The sequence below is a fragment of the Chiloscyllium plagiosum genome, unplaced genomic scaffold (assembly GCF_004010195.1).
Source record: "Chiloscyllium plagiosum isolate BGI_BamShark_2017 unplaced genomic scaffold, ASM401019v2 scaf_11584, whole genome shotgun sequence".
NCBI lineage: Eukaryota > Metazoa > Chordata > Chondrichthyes > Orectolobiformes > Hemiscylliidae > Chiloscyllium > Chiloscyllium plagiosum.
The window spans coordinates 13,331-38,691 of NW_025214056.1; the positions used below are offsets into that span (position 1 = coordinate 13,331).

Here is a 25,361-nt window from a genome sequence, read left to right on the forward strand (position 1 = left end):
ACTCAGACACAGGAGGTTTCCATTAAGCAGGAGGTTGACATCTGAGGAGGACAAAATGTTTTCATGACAGATTAACAGGACACAAAGCTAAATTTTTCATCCATCTCCCCAACAGTGACTTTATATACAGTATTTTGAAATGAGACCCAACCCAACATCACACATGGAATGTCATCAACCTAGCCTGTAAACTCTCTCTTTTGGCTGAACATACATCCATTAAAACAACAGAATTCATCAGTTAGACTCTATACTCAAACACATTGTTTCTTAATCAAATAAATTTATGAATAATCGTTATTACAGGTTTTAGAAGAGTTAACTAATCTTGTTCCCAGACACTCATTAGTTTTCTCAATTGAAATTCATGAGTTTTCTGAATTATCATACTGCAGCATTTTAAAAACAGGTCTGGAAGGAACTCCACCAAACAAAAGTTTGCTCTTTTAGCATCACAATTTCATATCAAGACCTTTCCCCTCTACTCTTAAAACTGATGCCGGTTCGTGAGACCTAGACTGCAAGGGAAGAGCAGCAATTCAATATCACTGATGATTTCTAGATGAGGGATTAAAAACATTAGAAATTAAAATGTGACAAACCGATTTGAGCCGGGACACCTTACTGGACAAATTATCGGTCATTCGTTTGTTTTCTGCATCAAGCATTTGGTCCACTGCACCTGAACCGAGGCCTGGAAGAAACGAAGAAATAAACATATAAATGGCAAACATACAAATACAGACTGTAGATGGAAGATGGAATTTGGAGTCCCAGGTTACCCTGAACCCTCAATGTTGACCCCAAGTTAACACTGATCCTTCAACCACAGTCAGTCATTTTTCTCACTTCTTCTCCTATTACCTTGCTGCGTTAATGGATTGCAAGGCTTGCTGCAAACACTGACCATCTTTTGAAGTAATTTATTGGCTGTAAAGCAATTTCGGATGTCCTGAGGAGAGGAAAGTTATATCTCAGCTGGCGTTTATTAGAATCATACAAAACAGGAAACTGCTCATTTCCTGCTTTGGTGTAGGTAATTCATAGAATCATAGAGTCCTACAGCACAGAGACAGGTCCTTTCACCCAAATTGGTCCATGTCAACCAAAACACCCACACACGCTAACTCCATTTCTCTGAACTTGGCCTATATCCTTCTAATCCTTTCCTAGCCATGTATTTGTTCAAATGCCTTTTAAATGGTGCTAATGTACCCATCTCAAACACTTCTGCTGGCAGCTTATTCCATACACATAGTATCCTCAGGTTCTCTTTTATTTTTTCCCCCTCTACTCTTAAATTCATGCCCTGTTGTCCTAGATTCCTCTCGATTGGGAAAAAAGCTGAGTGAATTCACCCTATCCATGATCTTATACACCTCTATAAAGGTCCCCCCTCAGTCGCCTATACTCTAAAGAAAACGTCCTAGCTTGTCCAACCTCTCCCTATGACACAGACCATTCAGTCCTGGCAACATGCTTGTAAATTTCTTCTGCACTCTTTCCAGTTTAATAACATCCTTCCTATAACAAAGACACCAAAACAGAACACAATACTCCAAGAGCAGCCTCACCAACATCCTGTATAACTGCAACATAACTTCCCAACTTCTATACTCAATACCCTGATTGATGAAGGCCAGTGTGCCAAAAGCCTTCTTCACTGTCCTGTCTGCCTGTGACTCCACTTTTAGAGAACTGTGAACCTGAACTCGGAGATCCCTCTGTTCCACTACATTCCTTAAGGCCCTACCATTCACCATGAAACTCCTAGCTTGATTTGGCTTTCCAAAATGCAAGACTTCACACTTATCTATATTAAGCACCATTTGCCATTTCTTGGCCCCCTTCCCCAGTTGATCATGGTCCTGCTGTAATTTCTGATAACCTTCCTCAGAAATTACAGCACTGTCCATGATACCGCCTATTTTAGTGTCATCAGCAAACTTACTAATCATGCATTGTATATTCAGACTGCTTTTCCACTAAATGGTAGCTATGTTTTACCAATTTATTACTTTAACATGCTGGAAGTCTACACAAGTAGCTCCCAGCATGGCAATTTCTATTTCAAATCTTGTATCACTTATTAATTACATACAATATACAGTCAATACACATGTCTAATGCCACTGATCTGTACCTGTATTCATGCTCCATATGAACCTTTTCTCACTTTACATTATCTCATCCTATCAGCATGTCCTCTTAAGGTTCCTTGATGGATAAAAAAGTACTTCATTATCCATCTATTAAGTCACCATTAATGGATATCTGAATACATGCAATTCTCAATAGGTTCATTACTTAAAAAATATCCAAGTGAATAATTAGCAAAAATAATGTTAAACAAGAGATCTGGTTAATGATACAGAAGCTAACAATGATAATCAGAACAATCCATGCCATAACATTAATCTCAGCTGAATTACATTTTTAAAGAAACTGGAACAAAGAAAAACATTAGGGATTCTAGTAATGATGGCCAAGGGGATTTCTCACTTTCTCAACTACAGACAAAGAGCAGGATTGTTGCCTTGTTCATCTTAATTTTGACAAGAGTGGGTGCCACAATGTAAATAACCTTCTTCTGTTTTGTAGATATTTTTAATCAACTTATTCAGACATGTTGTGACACAGCTCTGGAGGGGACTTGGAACATAGACCTTCTGGTCCAAAGTAGGGACATTACCAATGCTTCACAAGACCCCAAATCGTATTGCCCCTGTTGTTTCCAAGTGGTCACCCATCCAAATAGAAACCCGGCCTGCATAGAGTCCAAGAGCAGATGAGATTGGGTGTCTTCAGACTGGTATGATCGTAGGCACTTCTGTTTTGTATGATACTATTAAATACCAATGCTTGCATACAAGTTGCAATTCAACTTACATAGAAAGTGTTTATAGCAAGGAGACAACAGCAATATGAAAATCAAATCTGCATGAACCAAAATCTGCTCTCTTGGTGCGCACTGAGTGGGATACAGTGCAATGAGATTAACAACTGACCCACCATAGGGCAATGACCAACATATTGTCCAAAAAATTGTTATAACTGCATCTTCTGATTTTCTTTCTGCAGGATGGAACAACACCTTATTACAGCGGGGTGAGCTTAAAAATGTTTATAAAATCATGAGGGGTATAGATAGGTTGAATAGCCAAGGTCTTTTTCCCAGGGTAGGGGAATCCAAAACTACATGACATAGGTTTATGGGGAGAGGGGAAAGATTTAAAAGGGACCTGAGGGGCAACATTTTCACACAGAGGGTAGTGCATGTATGGAACAAACTGTGTGAGGTGGTGGTGGTGGTGGACATAGGTACGATAGGAAGGATTTAAAGGAATATGGGCCAAATGTTAGCAAATGGGACTATATCAGTTTAGAATATTTTGGCGCAGACAAGTTGGACTAAAGGGTCTGTTTCCATGCTGTATAATTATGACTGTATAAGGAGGAAACAGCTGCAAATCACGAGTATGATTACCTCAGAAAACAAATAGTCTATAAGGAAATTAGTATCTTCTTAAGAAAGTGTTTTAATGCAGCTTGTCAAACTTCAAAATGATAGAAAAGAATTTAGAATCATCCAGGACTAGAAAAGTAGCCATTCACACTGCTGTAGCCCTTTCTACCACATTCAGTCTTAGTTTTCTCTATAGTCCACAATGGAGAACAAGGCAAAGAAACCTAATTGACCAAGTTCTGATTTACTATTCAATCCGTAAACTTCAATTATATTGTGTCCTTTTAAACTAAATAGTTGACTTTAGCTTCTATGTTCTTGGGAATTGCCAGATCAAAAAAATTCCAGGGTCCACCCAGTTCACCATCTACACTGATACAGTCTTATCATCTAACTATTACAGTTATTGACTAATCACAGTGATCAACCTTTATTAATGAGATTACAGCAGACTAAACATTAGCAGTGGAAAAAATAAGTTCAAAGGCATCTTTTCTTCCTAGGTTCTCTACATTTACCACGTCACGTCTCAAATTACTCAGTTCGATTATTATGGTTATATTATAGGCAATGGTCTAGCCAGTGACACCCACATCCCATGACTGAAAGACCTTTTTAAAAATTACTGAACATAAAAGAGAAGTTGATAGAATAGGTACCAGGAGACAGTAAAACCAGGGAACACTGTTTAAAAATAAGTGTCTTGCTGTTAAGATGAAGATGAGGAAAATCTTTTACCATCAGAAAGTCATTAGCTTCTGGCATTCTTTTCGCCAGGATCAGTAAACTTATTCAATGCTGCATTAGATAGACCTTAGATAGATAAAGGAGTCAAGGTTTACGAAGGGACAGACAGGAAAGTGGAATTGAGACCACAATCAGATCAGCCACCATCTTATTAAGTGAAAGAGGTCTACTCCTGCTCCGAAGTCATAGAATCATACAGAAAGAAGTTACTTGGTCTATCAAGTCTGTGGTACAAAGAAAATGAGCCACCCAGCTTTATCTCACTTTTCAGTATATGTCCATAGTTCTGTAGATTATAGTATATTAAGTCATGTGCTCTAATACTGCTGAACCTCCTTGCATATAAATAGATGCTTAAGCAAGATACTGACAAATTAGTGTAGCTGTACTCATGCATTAATCATGCCAACAAAAGAGAGCATTTAAATAAATTGCTGTACTGCTCATGTCATCCAACTGAGATTGACATTTAAAAGTTACACATGGTTAATGTTTCATTGACCACACTAAATGGAATAGCCCTTTATTAATGAAAACTATTAACTGTGCAACAGCAAAATCACAAAGCAACATTATTGTTCAGTTCAAGATGAGAAGATAGTGTCTTTGGCTCAATCACCTTCACTTTACTGACATAAGATTGGACACATTTACATCCTTGAATTATCACATGGACAATAGTGAGGAGAACACAGGTGGAGCTTAGATGTTAAAATGAACAAAGCAGAGCCTGAAGGTGGTGACGAGGAGATAGGAATTTCAAAGAAAAGTGAATTCAGGCAAAGGAAACAAACTTAAGATAAAATTACTATTAATCAGCTATTCCTGAATCTCAGAGGGATCAGGTAACACGATGCTACTTTCAGAGGCATTATGGAACAAGTGAATTTATTTCAGAAATGTAGCTCACCTCAACAGATAGGAATGAGTTCAAATCTCAAGAAACATTTTAGTCAAGAAAACTGCATTATATTCACATGAAAAGTCTGTAAGATTTATGTGTCAAGAATACAGGGAATAGAAAGGCAATTTATTATTTAAATTGAGAGAAGCTTCAGTGCAGATGGTTCTCACTGACCTTATGCATGAATCGAAGAAAATTAATACGTAGGCACAGCAGGTAGTAAGGAAGGCAAAAGGAATTTTCCACTATTGCTAAAGGAAGAGCATGTAAAAGTAGGTTGCTGCAATTGTACAAGAAATTAGTGAGACAGCACCTGGAGACTGCATCCAGTTTTGGTCTGCTTACTTGAAGAGAGATGGAGTTACATTGGAGATAGTTCAGATGAGGCTTATGAGAGAGAAAGCAGCTTAGGCCTATACTCTCTACAGTTTAGAAAAGTGAGAAGAGATCTAATTGAAGCATAGAAGATGCTAAAAGGACTGACAAAGTTGGCTTGTAAAGATGTTTCCTCGTGTGGCAATCTAGAATGGAGGTCATTGTTAAGGTAGCAGATTTAAAACCAATATGAGGAGAAATTATTTCTCTCAATGGGGTCGTGAATCTGTGGAATGCACTACCCCAGAATGCACTGGATGCCAGGACACTGAGTACATTTAAAGAGATACACAGATTTTTAATTTGTAATTAGTAATGGGTTTAATGGATAGCAGGCAGGGAAGTAGAGTGATTGTATTGAATGGCTTTGAAGTTTTGTGGGGTTGAATTTCCTGCTCCCACTTATGTTCTTATAAATGTGGAGACTGAGACAAAATTGTGATGTAATATTCAAACAGATGAGAATTGGAGTGGACCGTTTCTATCATTTTATATGTTTCCAGGGATTGAACTGTATCAGCATATCAGACGTTGCTGCTACATCAGAATGTCCAGTTTATTGTGTAAAGTGGAATCTCTTGTTTCACAGCCCACTAATACAAAAGAAAGACTTACATTTATACAGCCACTTACAATGCTTCAGCCAAAGTACTTTACTTGCTTCAAACAAACTCCATTGTCTTTGACACTTTACTACCCAAGTAAAGGTCCCTCATTGCTAAGGGATGGAATTATTAGCGAGAATGTAGAAATATGAAACATCAGGTAGATCAAATCTTTGATTTCTAATTCCATGCCATGCAAACATCTGAATTTTAGGGAACTTTAGGTTTGTCTCTTCCATGGTGTCATGTTTTGGTATGAATACTTCAAGGGTTAGGCACAACATGATATGTATAAGGATTGCAATCCAACATGGGGTCTCTATGTAGGGTCGACTACCTTGTCAAATAGTCTGCATCTCATGACTGAGCATTAGCCTCCAATGGGCATGCAACCCAGATCAACATCACAACCAAAGGATGACATCATCTGGCTTCACAAGGAAACCATGACAACACAGATTCCTGACAAAACACAACAAAGTGGTACACAATGTGCATCTGTAAATGTGAGTCAATTGGACCAAACTTCGAAGACCACTGTGAGGAGGATTGAAAATACTGCAAAGTAGCATCATTAATCAATTAAGAAAAAAAACTGTTAGCCAAAAACTGAGACAGTTTCCAAATACATCTCAAATCAGATCAAATTAGTGAACAATTAATTGGCAATTACCTACAAAACACAATTAAAGGTTTCTTCAAATCAAGGAAGATTGGATAGATCATAGAGCAAAATGCTGGACTGAGCAGCTTTGGGTGTTTGAGAAGGTTTAGCATTTCAAAAGGTTCAGTATTTCAAATCTCATCTGTACTGAGGACACATTAGTAAGCTTTAAAATACCGAACTGAGCAATTCCATCTTTTTGATTTTCAGTCTGTGCCAAGATTTCAAAAATGCATCGCAATGTGGAATTATTCTCAGTGAGCCTCATAAAGATGACTGCTGAGGAAGATGAGGATTCTCGGAAGAAAATACTGAATAGTCTATACATTCTGGGATGTCACCACCCAGAGATGGTGTTAACTGTCTGTCATGACTATCTGTCTCACCACAGCACATTGACAGGTCTACAGGGGGCTGTAATTTTCGACACCATGACAATGATTACCAAAAAAACACTTGAACAAATTAGTGAAGGCCTAGCACAAAACATTCTCTCATTGGCTGCACTATGGATTACTAAATTAACAGGAAGTCAAGCTGACAGCCAGGAAGCTGCAAGCAATCTCCTAGTTACCATGAGTTTCAGGTTTATGGATCAAGTTCTCCAGTTGACGATGGAGAATTTAAAGGAAGGGAATGTTCCAAATGCATACATGGTGAAAACTTTGACCAAAATGTCAGCAGAAAACACGCTGGTCATGATGCCTTTTCTGAAATCTATTATAGGGACAATGATTCCAGCTCTTTTCGGAGTTAAACAGGATGAGTTGAAAGTTGTATTTGCTGCAGCACTGGGAAGTTTTAGTAAGAGCATTCTGCTCTACCTGGAAAATACTGAGAAAGCCTCAGACCTGACAGTGACAAAAGACTCTTTCTACTCTGAGATTAGCACTGTCTATAGCACATTCTTCAAGGTGTGGCTTCAGAAGGAGCCTTCTAAACTGAACATCCAAGTAGTGGAAGCTTTGGGATACGTCAGCTGTCTGCTACCCAAGGACAAATTTGAGAAAGAACTTCCCAAGATGATTCCAGCCATCCTCTCTCTCTACAAGAAACAACCTGGGCACTTTTCCATTACAGAGTGTCTATGCCGGTTGCTAGATGCTGCTATGGAGATGGGACATCCTGGGTTGAAAACACAGCTGGATAATCTGCTTAATAATCTCCATCAGCAGATATGCCTCTCGGTAGGGGCAAATAACCATCATACCACAAAGAATCACACAGAGATCCTTCGCTGTTTCATAGTTCTAGCCCCAATTTATGCAGATTCACTAGTTGACTTCCTCTTACTCAAGTTAGAGAATACAGAACAACAAATGAGAGTGGGAACGCTCACTGTGCTGAGGCATCTCATCAGTTCAGTCTCCTCGCACTTAGAGAGGAAGCAAGTTAAGATTGTTGCTGCTATTAAACCAATGCTCCAGATGAATTGCACTAATCATGAGAAGAAGTTAATTGCCCAAGTAATATGTGCCATGGCCCAGCATGGTTACCTTGAGCCAGAAGAAGGAAAGGCAACAGTAGAATTCCTCATCCGACAGTGTGCTGCTTCCATTGATTCAACCACCTCAGAACTAACCAACCATCAAGAAGAGCAAGTAACAGATGAAGACCTGGCCACAGTGTGTGAAACAGTGATGTTTATGATCACAAATACTGTGAAGATGGAGGATGCTCTCTGGCCATTCTTATTGGAATGTGTCACAATGACCCAATATACCAAAGCTCTAACAACAATCTGTAACTGTTTAGCACATCTGGGAAAGAAGAAACCACAAGATATTGGTGAAAGGTTTTCCCTTATTTACAGTGGGAATACCAATGTCCCTAGAGCCCAGGCACTGCTGGCCCGGCTCCTCCTCGTGTCTTGTTGCCCAAATCAAGGAAGAAGCAGAGCAGCTGCAGCACTGAGACTACTGCAAGTCCTAAATTTTAATATTCATCCAGCAACAGCAAGCTGGTGGGATGAGGAGCTCCCAGCATTAGTTGACCAATTACAAGGTCATTTAAAAGAGAGTCTACATGAACAGGAATGGGAAGAGAAACTATTGCTGTTCCTGTCAAAAACTTTGAATATCATTGATGATGAGGAATGGACAAGTCAGCTCTGTGACGAAATGTATCAACAGATTGACACCCATGATCGTTCTCCACAGGAGAAGGGCTTTCTCTATAAAGCTCTTGGGATAGTGCTCAGTCAGGTTCGCAAACGCAATATAAAGGAGGAACTTCACCAAATGTTACTGAGCGTGCAGCACAATGAGAATGCAGAGAGAGAGGGGGCAGCCATTGCCATCGGTTTCTGTGCCATGACCCATTTCAATGACACCCTCAGCAGTCTGGAGGAGTTTGCCAATTCTAACAGAATTATGAGTACTAACAGTTTTTTCCATATTAACAATGACAAGCCTGATGTGGATCTGGATCAAGCTAAGAGCACATTAGTCCTGTGCTATGGGAACATGGCACTCTATACACCAGAAGAACTACTGTCTAGAATAGAGTCTCACATTCTGTCAGCTATCAGTGAATTTATTACAAGTGGGAATAGAATAAAGGCCAAACCCAGGGATCTTACACTAAAACTCAGCATAATAAAGGCCGTAACAATGATAGCCAAATCACTACACTCAAATTATCAGAGTGTTCCTTTCAACTTTATCAGAAAGAGAGAGCTGCTCATGTACATGCAGAATCTTATACAGGATGAACCACAAGAGCTGCTACACGGTCCTGTTCGAAAGTTAGCCATGATCGCCTGTCTACATCTTGTACAACTACACACTGAATCAAACCAAACTGATATCCTAACTTCCCAACTAATCCATACCTGCCTGACTAGTACTTTCAGCATTCTCCCTTTAGAACTAGATAAGGACAAAGACATGGCTAGCAGCAAAGATAGTACAACACTTTATATCCAAACCATCACTGCCTTGCAAGAACTTCTGAAGGAAATATTACTTCAGGACCTGTCATCTGAAGGTCTTCAGGCCATGTTTCAACAATTTGAGGAATGGATCATTTCAACAAAGGACTATGAACGAGAGCGAGCTATGGACATGATTTTAGTATTGCTGAAATATATGGAGAAGCTTGATACATTTCCATTAATTAACATGGGTAGTTTGATTGGACAGATAATGCCACGCTGTGCAGACCCGTTGATTTCTATTGGGCAGATTGTCATTGATTGTTTGTACACCATCTTCAGCATTCAGTTATCCTATGGAGGCACAAATCTGGATCAGTACAAAGAGCAGCTAGAGGTTCTGAAATCAGTCAGACAAGCGTTAGCTAATCCGGATACTTCAGTCCTCCTACAAACATGCTTCCAGATCACAGAAGTTATTTCAAAGTGTATGCCCCATGAACAGCTGGGCAACCTATTGCTCATGGCCTTCAAGGGACTATATGATCAACAGCTTAGCTGTTCCAGTGCAGCTGCTATCCTCATTAAAACCATCATTAAAAAACATGGCAATGAACTCCAGAATCAGGTACCTGAATTACTTGAAGTGTTGAGGAGTCACCTGCAGTTAATTCGTTGCAAAGAGGCAAAACTTTCAGTTCTGCGGAGCATTGCTATTCTAGCCAAGCAAAACACAGCAGCAGTTGTATCATGTCTCCTCACTTATCCTGTCCCTTTAGATATGAACACCACTGAAATATGGAGATCACTAGCTGAGGACACAGATTGTGCACCAATTACAATTCAAGTACTTTTAGACACACTGAACAAACAGTTACCAACTGGGGAAAAGAAAACCTATCCCATTTATGAGAATGTGACACTATATCCAAATGCCGAATCACTGGCTGTTACTTGTGCTTTATACCAGATAATAAACACACCTACATCAGCACAGGCTGTAATCCAATTGTTTCCAAAGTTATTCAGCACTCTATTAATCCACCTCAATTCCTCGATTAATGTTTATCTACCTAAAGTTCTTGCTCCTGATTCTGAAGCAAGGCAGTTTGAATTTGTAGTTGAGTCTCAAACACCAAGAAGTGGGGACATGTGTATGAAATGTGCAGAGACTCTAATGGACTTGCTGGATCGGACAGGAAAACAACAAGTGCTAAACTGCTTGATAGAAAATGGAGGTTGGAACCTTATGATGGATATCCACAAATCAGTAATGGGGATAGTCTTGCTTGTCAAAACAATGGCCAGTTACACTGATACCAGTTTGACTAGGATTATAGATGAACTAGCAGAATTCATGCCCAGCCTACAAGAGTGTCAGAAAATTACTGTGGCTGCATTCTTTGGAGAGCTTTTAAGATCATCACTGGTTTTGCAGCTGCAGCTCACTGATACCCTGATGAACAGATTACTTCAATGGCTACCTAATTCTTCTCCAGTTCTCCAATTATTGTGTATCAAGGGGCTAGATAACATCACAACTGGAGCTCCTCAATGCATTGAAAAATACTCTCGCCAAGTGCTATATTCAATCATTTCTATGATGGGATCCAGGGAACATAACAATGAGGTGCTGATGTTTGAGGTCCTCTCCTGCCTGGATAAACACTTGAATCTGTTAAAAACCAGTACTATCAAACCCTTTTTAATCAAAATCCTCACTGCAGTACAACCATTCTTTGAATTTACCAGCGATAAAGTAAGGGCTGAAGCATTTACTGTGTTGGGGAGCTTAGCCAAGTGTGGAACCAGAGATCCCAAATCCTGCTTGTGTCGACAAATCCATTTGAATCTAGTTCGCTTGTTACTGCAGCTCGATGGAAACAGCAAAGAGGTTTCTAGGTCTTGCAACTCGACACTGCATTCAGTCATCCCTCTTATTATTTCAGCGAAGGCTGTCTCAGTGATTGTGAAGTACTTAGAGGAGCCAACACTAAAATACATGGAGTTCCTGAGGGTCATATCACAACAACTCATCAAAGACTTCCCTGAAAGAATCCACGGTTATATCATGGACTGTATGCCCTACTTCAACAATCCAGAGGAACAGCTCAGAGCAAACGCAGTCACCTTGTCAGGATTGTTTTTCCAACGCCCAGAAAAACATTTCAGATCTGTCCAGAGATTCACCTGATATAATAAATATTACAACTTGATATCAGGGAAAAACCAACATAGGGCTTCAATACTTGACTTCCCCCTTTACACACGTTACAACGTGGAAGTCAAACCTCTGCTAATTAAACCAAACACCCAGCAAAGCTCATCTCGCCTCTGTTAAAATATGAGTGACAGAGAACTACTAATTTCCACTATTTAAAGAAAAATAACAATTTCTTTTCTTAACTCTAACAGTGAACACAAAACAACTATTCACAAATCCAAGACCTCCGTTTCTTAACTAAATATCTGATCTCAACTCTATAAAAAATATGCTGTTACAATAACACACTTACTAAACATTACATTAACTTAATCTCAAGGCCACACAGTCTCTGTCTTCCCCGCTGTCTTCAATCTTCTGGCTGCTGATCTCCTGAGTAGGTTTCACACAAAAAGGTACCTTTGATTAAGAGTGTTTTCTAAAGTCTTTGAAAGCAAGATGTTAGATGTGCAGTTAGCTCTCCAGCTCCAAAGCAGTTGCTCGCTCTCTCTCAAATTTTCAAAATACCAGGTTTCTATACTGCCCATGACACATTAAATTCTTATAATTTGATTCGTTTCCAGGTGTCAAAACATTACAATTCAAATGGGCATTGGCTTCTGGTATCCTGGACATAATTTAAACTTGTTGGTTAAATTCAAATTGTTGTCAACCAACAACCAAAACTCAGGTATCAATTTAATAGCCAATTGTTACATTTGGTGTAGCCCGATCTTTAGCTGACAGCTGTGGCCGTACTTTGAATTCAGAGAAGCACTTTCTTTCTTACAGTGACCATACATGCTTTCAACTTCGTTTCAGACAAGCTTTCCTTCGAGAGGAGGCTCCAAATTGTCAGGGTCCCCTTCCATGCACGCCCTAATCCTCAGACTTCCCTTGACTACAGGGGTCCCAAATCTCAGCTCTCCACCTATTCTCTATAAACCCAAATAAATGTGGCTACCCGTCATTTTATCATTTTACTAATTATAAATGAATGTCAATTTGTTACATTCAAACTGCACCCACAATTGTGACATTAGCTACATTTCATGCTCCCAGTTTATGAATTCCTTGCTGCAGTATCATATCAAATTTTCTAATGGAATTAATCCAAAATCTGGCCCTATACTGGTGAGTGGAACAATAGGATCCTCTATACTAGTAATGCAGATTTGCCAATGTCACCAATGCAAACAGCCATACAGATTAATGTGATCACACCCTTAGTGCAAGTCCATCTCACTTCAAATAATTTGTAACCTAGAATTGTACAGTTATTGAGACATATAGCATGGAAACAAATCTTTCGGTCCAACTCATCCATGCCAACCAGATATCCTAAATAAGTCTTGTCCCATTTGACAGCACTTGCTCATTTCCCTCTAAACCCGTCCTATTCACATACCCATCCAGATGCCTTTTAAATGCTGTAACTGTACCAGCTTCCACCTCTTCAACTGGCAGCTCATTCTGTACATGCACTAGCCTCTACATGAAAAAAGTTGCCCCTTCAGTTCCTTTTAAACGTTCCCCTCTCACCCTAAACTTATGCCCTCTAGTTTTGGACTCCCCCACCACAGAGAAGAGACCTTGTCTATTTTTCCTACCCATGCCTCTCATAATTTTATAATCTCTATAATGTCACCCTCAACCTCTTGACTCTCCAGGGAAAATAGCCCCAGTCTATTCAGCCTCTCCCTATAGCTTTCAAACACTCCGACCCTGGCATCATCCTTGTAAACCTTTTCTGAATCCTTTCAAGTTTCACAACATCCTTCCTATAGCAAGGTTACCAGATTTGCATTCAGTATTCCAGTAGTGGTCTAACCAATGTTCTGTACAGGCGCAACATGACTTCCCAATTCCTACATTCAATGCACTAACCAACAAAGGAAAGCACACTAAACGCCTTCCTCATTATCTTATCTACTTGCGACTCCACTTTCAAGGAACTATGAACCTGCACTCCAGGGTCTCTTTATTCAGCAACATTCCCCAGGACCTTACAGAGTGAAGAAAGAATTACTGAGCACCACTCACGTTCCACAGATCAAGAAATAGGAGGATGCCATTCAGTCCCTCAAACCTATTCCACATTCAATTACATTAAAAATCACACAACACCAGGTTATAGTCCCACAGGTTTATTTGGAAGTTCTAGCTTTCAGAGAGCTGCTCCTTCAACAGTTACCTGATGAAGGAGCAGCACTCTGAAAGCTAATACTTCCAAATGAACCTTTGGGACTATAACCTGGATGTGTGATTTTTAACTTTGTCCACCCCAATCCAACACCAGCACCTCCACATTCAATTACATTACGGCTAATCTGTCACTCAGCTCCATTCACCCATTTTTTCTTCAAAACCCTTAATAAACTTACCAACAAAAATATCAACCTTAAACTCCCCAAAATTTCAATTTACCCACAGTATTCACAGCCTTCGGGGAGGCAGGATTTGTACTGTACTTTGTGCAAAGAATTTTATTCCTAAAAGGCTCTTATTTTAAGATTACATGGCCTTATGTTGAATTTCTCTCAAAGAAAATTAACTAGAGTTAAATTGCAAATTCTGAAGGTGAGGAATAAACTGACCACGCAAACTGATCCGATCTGTTAATGAGTAAATATACAATTAGTGGAAGACACTTAAGAAATATTTGGTCTAATTCAAAACCAGTACATGCCACGTTCTCCCCGTGTCTGCGTGGGTTTCCTCCGGGTGCTCCGGTTTCCTCCCACAGTCCAAAGATGTGCAGGTCAGGTGAATTGGCCAGGCTAAATTGCCCGTTGTGTTAGGTTAGGGGTATGGGTGGGTTGCGCTTCGGCGGGGCGGTGTGGACTTGTTGGGCCGAAGGGCCTGTTTCCACACTGTATGTAATCTAATCTAATCTAATCACTCAAAGGAAGAAGCTGAGTCATGTAGTGAAGGAATCAGGACTAACAAATGATTTGACGGTGCTGGTATTGGACTGGGGTGTACAAAGTTAAAAGTCACACAACACCAGGTTATAATCTAACAGGTTTATTTGGAAGCAGTAGCTTTCACAGCGCTGGTAACCACCTGATGAAGGAACAGCAGTCCAAAAGCTAGTGCTTCCAAATAAATTTGTAGGACTAACAAAGATGATACTAAGTGTAAAAGATTTACACTTAGTGAAAATGGAATAGACTAAGAGCACTACAAAGATCGTGGAAGGATGAAACAAAAGTCATGAGAGTCAAAAACAGACAATCTTGCAAGTAATTTCAAAGCTAATAGTAAAGGTTTTTAAAAATATAATTATGATTAGATTACTTACAGTGTGGAAACAGGCCCTTCGGTCCAACAAGTCCACACCGACCCGTCGAAGCACAACCCACCCAGACCCATTCCCCTACATTTACCCCTGCCCCTAACACTACGGGCAATTTAGCATGGCCAATTCACCTGACCTGCACATTTTTGGACTGTGAGAGGAAACCGGAGCACCCGGAGGAAACCCACGCAGACACGGGGAGAACGTGCAAACTCCACACAGTCAGTCGCCTGAGGCGGGAATTGAACCCGGGTCTCTGGTGCTGTGAGGCAACAGTGCTAACCACTGTGCCACCGTGCCGCCCACAAATTATAGCAAATTAGATTTATATTGCACCGTTAACATTACTAAAACTATCCCAAATACTTCACAGGAGTGGACCAGACCAACCTCTCTTAAATTATATTGAGAAGATAGTGTAGTCCCCAACTTTCTCTTATTTTTAAAGGCAAGTGTTTCAGATGCATACAATTGGTCAAACTGCCAGGTTTAAAGCAAAACACACTTTATTCTTACACTATATTTAAAGTACAAACAAAATAAGAATAAATAAAAATAAGAATAATAAAAACAAAATAAGAGTAACTAACTCTTAAAATATTTAAGATAATACACATGTTAATTACCACTGATAAACTGTTCGAAGATAGTAATATTCCATAAAGGAGACCCTTGGCAGAGTCAAATTCAGTAAAATAGATTGTCTCACATGCAACATTTCTCCCTGTCCAGGAGGAAAGAACATCAAAAGAAAATTCGAAGTGAGACAGAACTTAAGTGTTTTGCTGTAGTAGGGGGAAGTATATAACAGATTCCACACCTTAACAGCTTCTGAAAGCTAAACTAAAACGCTGGGTTCTGTGGGAGCTTGACCTCACCCCATCATGCTACTTCTGTTGTTCCAACTTCAAAAACCCCAAGGCCTCACAAGCTGTTTAATTTATTGGTTTTGAACAAACTACTTGGTACCTCTATCTCAACCTCTCTTCATTAAAAAAAAAGGACAAAATATACACCTGTTAAAGCCACACTGTTGTCACTAAAGCACTACCAAATAAAAGGTGACATACGGCCAAATAAACAAAAGATTCATCAAAGAGGTTTTAATTAGTATCTTAAGGAGCTGGAGACATTTGGGAGGGAATTCCAGAGATTATTGTTCAAAATGAAAGTATATGGAATTGGCATGGATTGAGAACTGATTAGCAGATATGAAATTAAGAATAATTGGGTCTTTTTTTGGAGTGGGGCATCAGAGTATCAGTGTTGAAAAGTGTGGTGCTGGAAAACCACAGCAGACCAGGCAGCATCCGAGGAGCAGGAGAATCGACGTTTCGGCATAAGCCCTTCTTCATGCCCGAAACGTCGATTCTCCTGCTCCTCGGATGCTGTTTGGCCTGCTGTGTTTTTCCAGCACCACACTTTTCAACTCTGGTCTCCAGCATCTGCAGTCCTCATTTTCTCCTAGTTTTATCAGAGTATCAGTGCTTGGGTGGCCCAACTATTTCATATATCAACAATATGAATAAGGGAATGAAACGTAATATTTTCAAGCTTGCTGACAACTCAAAACTAGGTGGAATTGTGAATTCTGAGGAAGATGTAATGTTTTAAAAGGATTTAGACAGGTTAAGTAGGCAGCACGTAGTAAATTTAATACAACGTAGCTAGGCATGAAATTATTCATTTCGGTAGGAAAATGAATGATGTAAGTTTTATTTAAACAGGAATAGATTGGAAATGTTATTGTACAAATGGTCCTAGACATACTTGCATACTAGTCAATTAAATTAAGCATGCAGGTTTGCAGCAAACATTTAGAAAGTCAAGTGTATTTGGCCTTCACTGCAAGAGGATTTGAGTGAGGATGCCTTATTGCAGCCATACAGCGTCATTGTGATGCCACATTTGAAATACTGTATGTAATTTTGATATTCTTTCCTAAGAAAGGATAGGTTTGCCACAGAGGGAATGGAGCAAAGGTTTACAAGACTAAGTCTTGTAATGGTGGGATCACTATATGAGAAAAGATTGGGTCAACTAGGCCTGTATTCACAGGAGTTTAGAAGAATGAAAGGGAATCTCACTGAAACTTGTGGAGCTTGCACAGAACTGGACAGACTAGATGCAGGGCTGAAAACGTGTTGCTGGAACAGCGCAGCAGATCAGGCAGCATCCAGGGAACAGGAGAATCGACGTTTCGGGCTTATGCCCGAAACGTCGATTCTCCTGTTCCCTGGATGCTGCCTGACCTGCTGCGCTGTTCCAGCAACACATTTTCAGCTCTGATCTCCAGCATCTGCAGTCCTCACTCTCTCCTCCAGACAAGATGCAGGCACAATGCTTTCCCTGGCTTTGGAGGAAGGAGGGGTGTGTGCATCTAGAAAAAGCGGTCATGGTCTCAGGATACTGGGTAGGTAATTTAGGATCGAGATGAAGAGAAATTTCTTCACACAAGAGTGGTCATTCTGTGGAATTCTCTGCCACATAAGGCTGTAAAATATAGATTTTTAAATACTAAAGATGTCGAGGAGTATGGTAAGAGGGTGATGATCACGCTGTTGAAATAGATGATCAGCCATAATCACATAAACAGTAAAGCAAGTTCAATGAGTGAATAGCATACTACTACCACTTTTTTCAATGGAAGAACATCAATTGTTATTTCCCAACGAAACCGATGATCTGTGGGCCCACAACCATTTCCTATAGCTGCTGAGGTGTGGGATCCCGTACCCTCCAGAAACAGGAGGCCTGCTTTCATGTTGGCCGGGTAAGTTAATGTGGAGACACATTGTATAATGACTGTTACACTACATGTTATTCTGACAATTCTCAAACGCATTTTTAGAGTTTTAAATCCCAAGATTGTCCACTAAGGGTTTAAATATGGCCCTGTCATACGGAGATCACGAAAGGTGTAAAAATGCAATCCATCAAATCCTTCTCTAACTGCCATCACCTACTATTCAACTTTAACTGGCATCAGGAAAACTTAAGCATTTCCAATATTACCCCAGTTTTCCTCCATTCCTAGTCTTTTCCTGCATTAATGCATCCTGAATGACCACTCATCCTTGTTCTCATTTGTCCTGCCTGTTCTTTCTAAATAATTTCATGTCTTTTATTTGCCTCCTTGTCCTGAACTTAAATAACTGAAGAGCAGCCAATCATGCTGAGAGGTCAACCTATTGACCAATATCCTGGGCAATGAGTGAGTGTCGGCTGCAAAACCGACAGGCCAAGACTAACACAGTTGTAAGCTGCTTCAGGCGAGTGTTATGAAGATATGGAGTATGCTTGGTATATAGGATGTTGTGCATCAACAAAAGAGAAGCAAGACTAATAATCAAAAGTAATCTTCCTTCGGATCATAATGAAATCAGAAATCTGCATTGCCGTTGGGGCACCATCTGCAATGCTCCCATCATTCATGGCAAGAAACTAAGTTTAATTATCACTGTCTCCTCATTAAATTATGCAAGTACAGCAACAGACAGAATTACCCAGTGTGTAATTACATTTACTCCATGTCACTGAGCAACAGCAAATGCATTCTGTTCAATAACTGGACATTCCAATCTAACTTGCAAAGTTTCTACAGAGGTCTCTGAAGCAGCAACTACAATTCTATTACATTTAGCCACTTGAGCCTTCTCCACCATTTTACAAAATCCTAGCTGATCTTATTGTAAACTCAATTCCATGTTCCAACTAACCCCCGATAACTTTTTAGCCCACGCTTATCAAGAACCAATTCACTTCTCCCTTAAAAACATTCAAAAGATTATGCTTCTACTACATTTTTAGGAAGTTTCAAAGATCCTTAAAGAAAATAAATTTGCCTTCACCATCTTAAATGGGCAACTCCTTATTTTTAATCAGTGACCCCTCATCAACAATGCTCATAGATCAATGTGCAAGTAAACTCAGTGTAGCCATAACTCAAATCAAAATTAATGCGTCAATCTTTATGGAAGTCAAAGCATTGCTCATCACTGACAGCAACGTCCCATTCTCCAAAACCATCACTTTTCTAGTTTCAGATTGATTCAAAGTTATGAAGTAATGAATGATGTCATGGCCCAGATGTTCCAATCAGGTCATAATCAATATTTCCACTTAGAATTAGATTAAAACCTACTCACTTAACTTTAGGTGTCTCCTATGCTGGAAGTTCCTTGACAGGTGTTTCTTGTTATGAATCTATCCAAGAACCCACAAATCCAGGAGTGAAGAGAATCAGTATGGAAAGCACCCTCCCTTTTGCAGTTGTCAGTTTGGTCATTTAAATGTTCCACAGCATTTCCAGCCAGAATGACAGCTGCAGTGAAAGGGTAAGTATGTAAGTTAAGTGTAGAGTTAGGATGTCAATGAGTGGGGTGGGCAAGGTGCCAGGTAAGTGATGTACACTAGGGTAGATCACAGGTTCAGTCCAGGGAAACGGCTTCAGGCTGCCAGGAATGGAGGGGGGTGCTCTGCAGTGTTGGATCACGGAAGGCAAGCAGAGGGGTGATCATGTCCAGAGGGTTCAATGGCCCTGAAAAGATTCCAGTAACAGTGGTGAGGATGTGCTCCAGAAGTAGCCCCTAGTCAAGCAGCAAGAAAAAAAAAACACCTACCTGGCAATTGCACAGGTATGTCTGTCCACAAAAAGCAGAAAAAAATTCAATCAGGCTAATTACTGTCTCTGTCAGTCTACTCTCGATCATCAGCAAAATGATGGAAGGGTTTATCGACATGTTGCTATTAAGCAGCAGTCGACCACCACACTAACACTCAGTCTGGCTAGGGCCAAATCACAGTCAAATATGGGTGAAAAGACCGAACTCCAGGACAAGTGGGACAGGGATTGACTGTCCTTGACACCAAGGCAGCATTTGACCATATAAGATATGAATTAGTCCTAGCAAAATTGGAATCAATGGGAATTGGAGAAATCTCTCCACTGATTGGAGACATATCCACACAAGTGACTGTAGCCATTGGTACTCAAGTAACTCAATCTAAATATATCACAATTCTGGTCTCCCTGCTATAGGAAGGATGTTGTGAAACTTGTGAAAGGGTGTTGCCAAGGTTAGAGGGTTTGACCTATAGGGAGAGGCTAAATAGACTTGAGCTATTTTCCCTGAAGCATCGGAGGCTGAGGTTTATAAAATCATGAGGGGCATGGATAGGGAAAATAAACAAAGTATTTTCCCTAGGTTGGGGGAGGTCCAAATCTAGAGGGGAAAGGTTTAAAAGGGACAACTTTTTCACACAAAGTGCACATATGGAATGAGCTGCTAGAGGAAGTGGTGGAGGCTGGTACAATTACAACATTTAAAAGGCTTCTGGATGGGAATATGAATAGGAAGGGTTTCAAGGCAAATCTGATCAGCATGGACAAGTTGGACTGAAGGGCCAGTTTCCATGCTGTATATCTCTGACTCTGAAGGAGCTTCTTACTGTAGGGTCCTAGGCCAAACATCTCAATAAAACCCCAAAAAACTGTGGATGCTGTAAATCAGAAACAAAACAGAAATTGCTGGAAAAGCTCAGCAGGTCTCAGCACTTGTCAAGAGAAATCAAAGTTAATGTTTCGGGTTCCATAATCCTTCCTCAGAATCTCCAGCAATTTCTGTTTTTATTTCCCAAACATCTTTAGCTGCTCAACCATTAGGTTAGCAGTGGGAATATTTGCTGATGCACCAGTGAACTCCTCAAATACTTAAGCAGATTGTCTTCATAAGCAATGACACCTGGACAGCATCTCTGTTTGGAGTGATATGTATATATTGTGAACACAGATAAGCAGCATTGGAGTGCATGATATAAGGCAGGATGAAAATAAAGAAAATATACCAAATAAATAATTATCAGGAAAGCAAAGAGAAGGTATGCTGTTGGAGGAACAGAAAATCAAATACTTTACAGCTACATCATTAAAAAAGGTTTAATGACAACAGGACAATAAGGGACAGTTAGGATAGCATGACAGCAATGGTTATCATATAGAGAAATAGCAGAAATGTGAAGTAACTATTTTGATTCAGTATTTGATCAGTCAGATGACAACTGGTAGACAAAACACAGAATTATGAGAAGTGTGATGAGATAAGGGCATTTAGATTTTTTTTCTAAAAGATGAACAAACTAACTTAATGCAAAAGAGAGTCAAGTTCCTGGTCTTAATGAATTACTGCTAGCCATAGAATTACTAGCCATATGTAATCATTTGATTGGAATAGGTATAGTGCCAGAACTCTGGCAAATAGCTAATATGATTCCTATATTTCAGAAGAGGACAAAAACATTTCCATGATATTACTGACCAATCAGATTAACACCAGTGGTTGGAAAATAATGTAATTCTTAGTATAGTAGAATATCTATAATAGTAGGACATCTAGAAATAAGAAATAAACTAATGAATAGTCAGTATGGATTTCAAAAGGAAAAGTCTTGTTTCATCAACCTGACGAAGTCTGCAAAATAATGGAGAGGAGACAATAGTAATAATCTTTTACAATAGATTAATAAAGTCAGAAATGGAGAGTCCAGAGACAAGTGGTAGAATTAATTCTTAGTTGTCTGCAAAACGTGAAAGTACAGAATGGGTGTAAAGGAGTGGCAGATGATGGGAAATGGTGTTTCACAAGGATCATTTATGGGATCACTATTGTTCACACTGTACATTGGTGACCTCGACTGTGGAATCAAAAAAATTCTAAATTCACAGATGATACATTTCATTTACAGGGAGAGTAATCAGTTGTGGAGAGGATTACAGCAAATTACAGGATACGAATAAACTTGCAAAATGAAAAAAAATTGGCTAAATAAAGTTCAACAGATAAATGTTAGGTTGTATATTTTGTGAGGAAGAACAGGGTGATCATTTTTTACTTGGAAGAATTTAATCCATGTGGTAAAGGAACAAAGCTATCAACACACCAATATATTAAACACTAAATATTTAGGAACAGATATAAACAGATATTGCTGGAAAAACTCAGCAGGTCTGGCAGCATGTGTGGAGGGAAATAGGACTTTGTGTTTTGAGTCCAGTGACCCTATGTCAGAACTAAATATTGGGCAACAGATGGGCAAGATCACAAATATATAAATCAAACACCACATTTTACTTGACAAGGGGTGAATTTAAAAAGTAGAGGAGTTTAAATTACTCTAAACCTGTATCAAATATAGGACTTGAGAGCAAGCCACCTTTGGCCCTTCAATCAGCACTACATGTAGTCTAGGAGCAAATTACTGCAGATGGTGGAACCTGTATTGAAAACCACAAATACTTGAGATCAGTGGGTCAGACAGCATTCACGGAAAGACAGCAAGCTAATGTTGAGTCAGAGGGTCAGTGTGGACTTGGTGGGCCGAAGGGCCTGTTTCCACACTGTAGGGGATCTAATCTAATCAAACATCAGAGCTCTGATGTTGAGTCATCTAGACTCGAAACATCAGCTTGCTCTCTCCATGGATACTGTCTGACCTACTGGCATCTCCAGCATTTGGTATTTTCAGTACAGATCGTAGAGATACAGCAGAATGCGTAGAGAAGATTTACACAGATACAATGAGCAAAGTATGGACAGGCCAAAATACTTTAGTTTCCTGAAAAGATCTAACTAGACACCCTTAAAATTATGAAAGCTTTCAGCAAAATAAACACCGAGAAATTGTTTCCTCTTTGTTGTGTAACAGCATAAACAGAGGGCATCAACATAAGGTGGTCACCAAGAAACACAAAAAAGCGAACTCAGAAGTTTCTCAACACAAAGCATGTAACTCACTAACAAAAGGAGTGGCTGAAGCAAAGTACGTGGACTATTTAACGTGAAGCAGGACAGGTGGATGAACGAGATGGGTACAGGGGGTTCCAATGATTTAACTGAGGAGGCTCAAGTGAAGCATCAAGATTAGCAGTATATCCGAGGTAAACAATACTACATCTGGGAGTTAACCAGTGATTTAGAAATATTTAATATGGTTCACTGTTGTACTCAATGTCTGTATTGATAAAGTCAAGGATAATATCCAAGTTTCACGACTTTCTGGACCTGTCCAGTTGGTTATTCAATACCCGAGATTCTCTCTTTCTCCACATATCGAGCCCAGCATCTAAACAATCAGCTGAAACCCGCATTCATAATATTCACAACATTCAGTGAGTTCCCTAATGCCAGTCGCGGTCTCCCTCACACCTTGACTGCGAGTTGAATTACTGTATGACCCACTCTCTCACCTCGGTTCCTCTCCGCCATATCTGCGGCAGCAGCATCCGGGATTCAGAGGGGCGGGGCCACCTATCCGGGAGAGACGGGGCTAACTTCCATCGATCAGGAAGAGGTGGGGTCAACTGTGCATCAATAAGGGAGAGGCGGGGCCAATGGTCAATCAAACCGGGAGAGGCGGGACTAATTTGCGAATAGGGAAAGGAGCGGCCAGCTGTCCATCAGGGAGCATCGGGGCCAATTTGCCAGTAGGGAGAGGAGGGGCCAACGGTCCACCAGAGAGAGAGGCGGGAACAAGTTTCTATCAGTCAGTGGCGGGACCAACTTTCCGTTAGAGAGAGAGGCCAACTGTCCATAATCGATTTAGAGATGCCGGTGTTGGACTGGGGTGTATAAAGTTAAAAATCACACAACATCAGGGTATAGTCCAACAGGTTTAATTGGAAGCACACTAGCTTTCGGAGCGACGCTTCCTAATGAGCGTCGCTGCGAAAGCTAGTGTGCTTCCAATTAAACCTGTTGGACTATAACCTGGTGTTGTGTGATTTTTAACTTTGTCCATCAATGAGAGCGTTTGGGCCAACTATCCATCAACACGGGAGAGTCGAGATCAACTGTCTATCAAACAGTGAGAGGTGGGGGTCACCGGTCGGTCAATCAGGAAGAGGCGGGGCCATCTGTCCATCAGCGAGAGGCAGGGCTACCTGTCCATCAATGACAGAGAGCGGCCACGTGTCCATCAATCAGGTTGAGGAGGAGCCGCCAGTCCATCAATCATGAAGAGGCGGGGCTACGTGTCCATCAATCAGGGAGCGCCTGTCCAACTGTCAAAGAATCATACAGCCTCGTTGTTCTTCACTGTGTTTTCCACGATATGGATGCTGGGGGAAAAAACACACTTGGGCTGTTTTGCGATAGTGTGGGGATTTATGGGCAAAAAAGAAAAAAAATAGAATCATACAGCATATAAACAGACCCTTCATTCCAACTAGACCATGCCAACCAAACCAAACTAGTCCCTCTTGTCTGCATTTGGCCCATATCCCTCTAAATCTTTACTCTTCATCTATCTATCTAAATGTCTTTTAAATGTGTCCATCAGTCAGAGAGAGGGGGGAGCACTGTCAATCAATCCGGTGAAATAGGGGTCTTTACCTCTCTATAAAACAACGCTCCTAGTATTTGACATTACCAATCAGGGAAAAAGATTCCAACTATCCATGTTATACAGTCATAGTCATAGAGATGTACAACACAGAAACAGACCCTTCAAACCAACCTCTCCATGCCAACCAGATATTTTAAATAACTCTAGTCCCATTTGCCTGCACTTGGCCCATATTGCTTTAAACACTTCCTATTCTTATACCCATTCAGATGTCCTTTTTATGTTGTGATTGAACCAGCCTCCACCACTTCCTCTGATAGCTCATGTCACACATGCTCCATACTCTGCATGAAAAAGTTGACCCTTGGGTCACTTATAAATATTTTCCCTCTCACCTTAAACTTATGCCCTCTAGTTCTGGACTCCCACTCCCTCGGGGAAAGACTTTGTCTATTTGCCCTATCCATGCTCCTCGTGAATTTATAATCTATAGGGTCACCACTCTGCCTCTGACACTTCAGAAAAAAAAAGTCTCAGCCTATCAGCGTCTCCCTATAGCTCAAATCTTCCAACCTTCCTTTCAAGTTTCATAACATCCTTCTGTTAGGAGGAAGACCAGAATTGCACACAACATACCAAATGTGGCCTAACCAATGTCCTGCACATCCGCAACATGACCTTCCAACTCCAGTACTCAATGCTGTGTCCAATGAAGGAAAACATACCAAATGCCTTCTTCACTATACTATCTACCTATGACTCCACTTTCAAGGAACTATGAACCTGCATTCCAAGGTCTCTTTGTTCAGCAACACTCCCCAGGACCTTACCATTAAGTGTATAAGTACTGCTCTAATTTGCATTCCAAATGTAGCACCT

The 25,361-nt window shown here is 40.3% G+C and overlaps 1 protein-coding gene across 2 annotated transcripts in view; it reads right to left on the reverse strand.

The window, feature by feature from the left end:
* Nucleotides 1–23,611, reverse strand: part of bet1l (Bet1 golgi vesicular membrane trafficking protein-like) — a 29,994-nt gene extending 6,383 nt beyond the window's left edge. Inside the window, exons 1-2 of one of the 2 annotated variants that reach the window (XM_043686373.1) lie at nucleotides 23,386–23,611; nucleotides 603–694 (exon numbers count right to left, since the gene is read on the reverse strand). In XM_043686373.1, the coding sequence (XP_043542308.1) occupies nucleotides 603–694; nucleotides 23,386–23,404 (111 nt within the window). In that variant the 5' untranslated portion in view covers nucleotides 23,405–23,611. Of the gene's footprint in view, nucleotides 1–602; nucleotides 695–19,288; nucleotides 19,449–23,385 lie in introns of those variants that run through there. The other variant, XM_043686374.1, reaches the window with a different exon arrangement.
* Nucleotides 23,612–25,361: the final 1,750 nt, after the last annotated feature.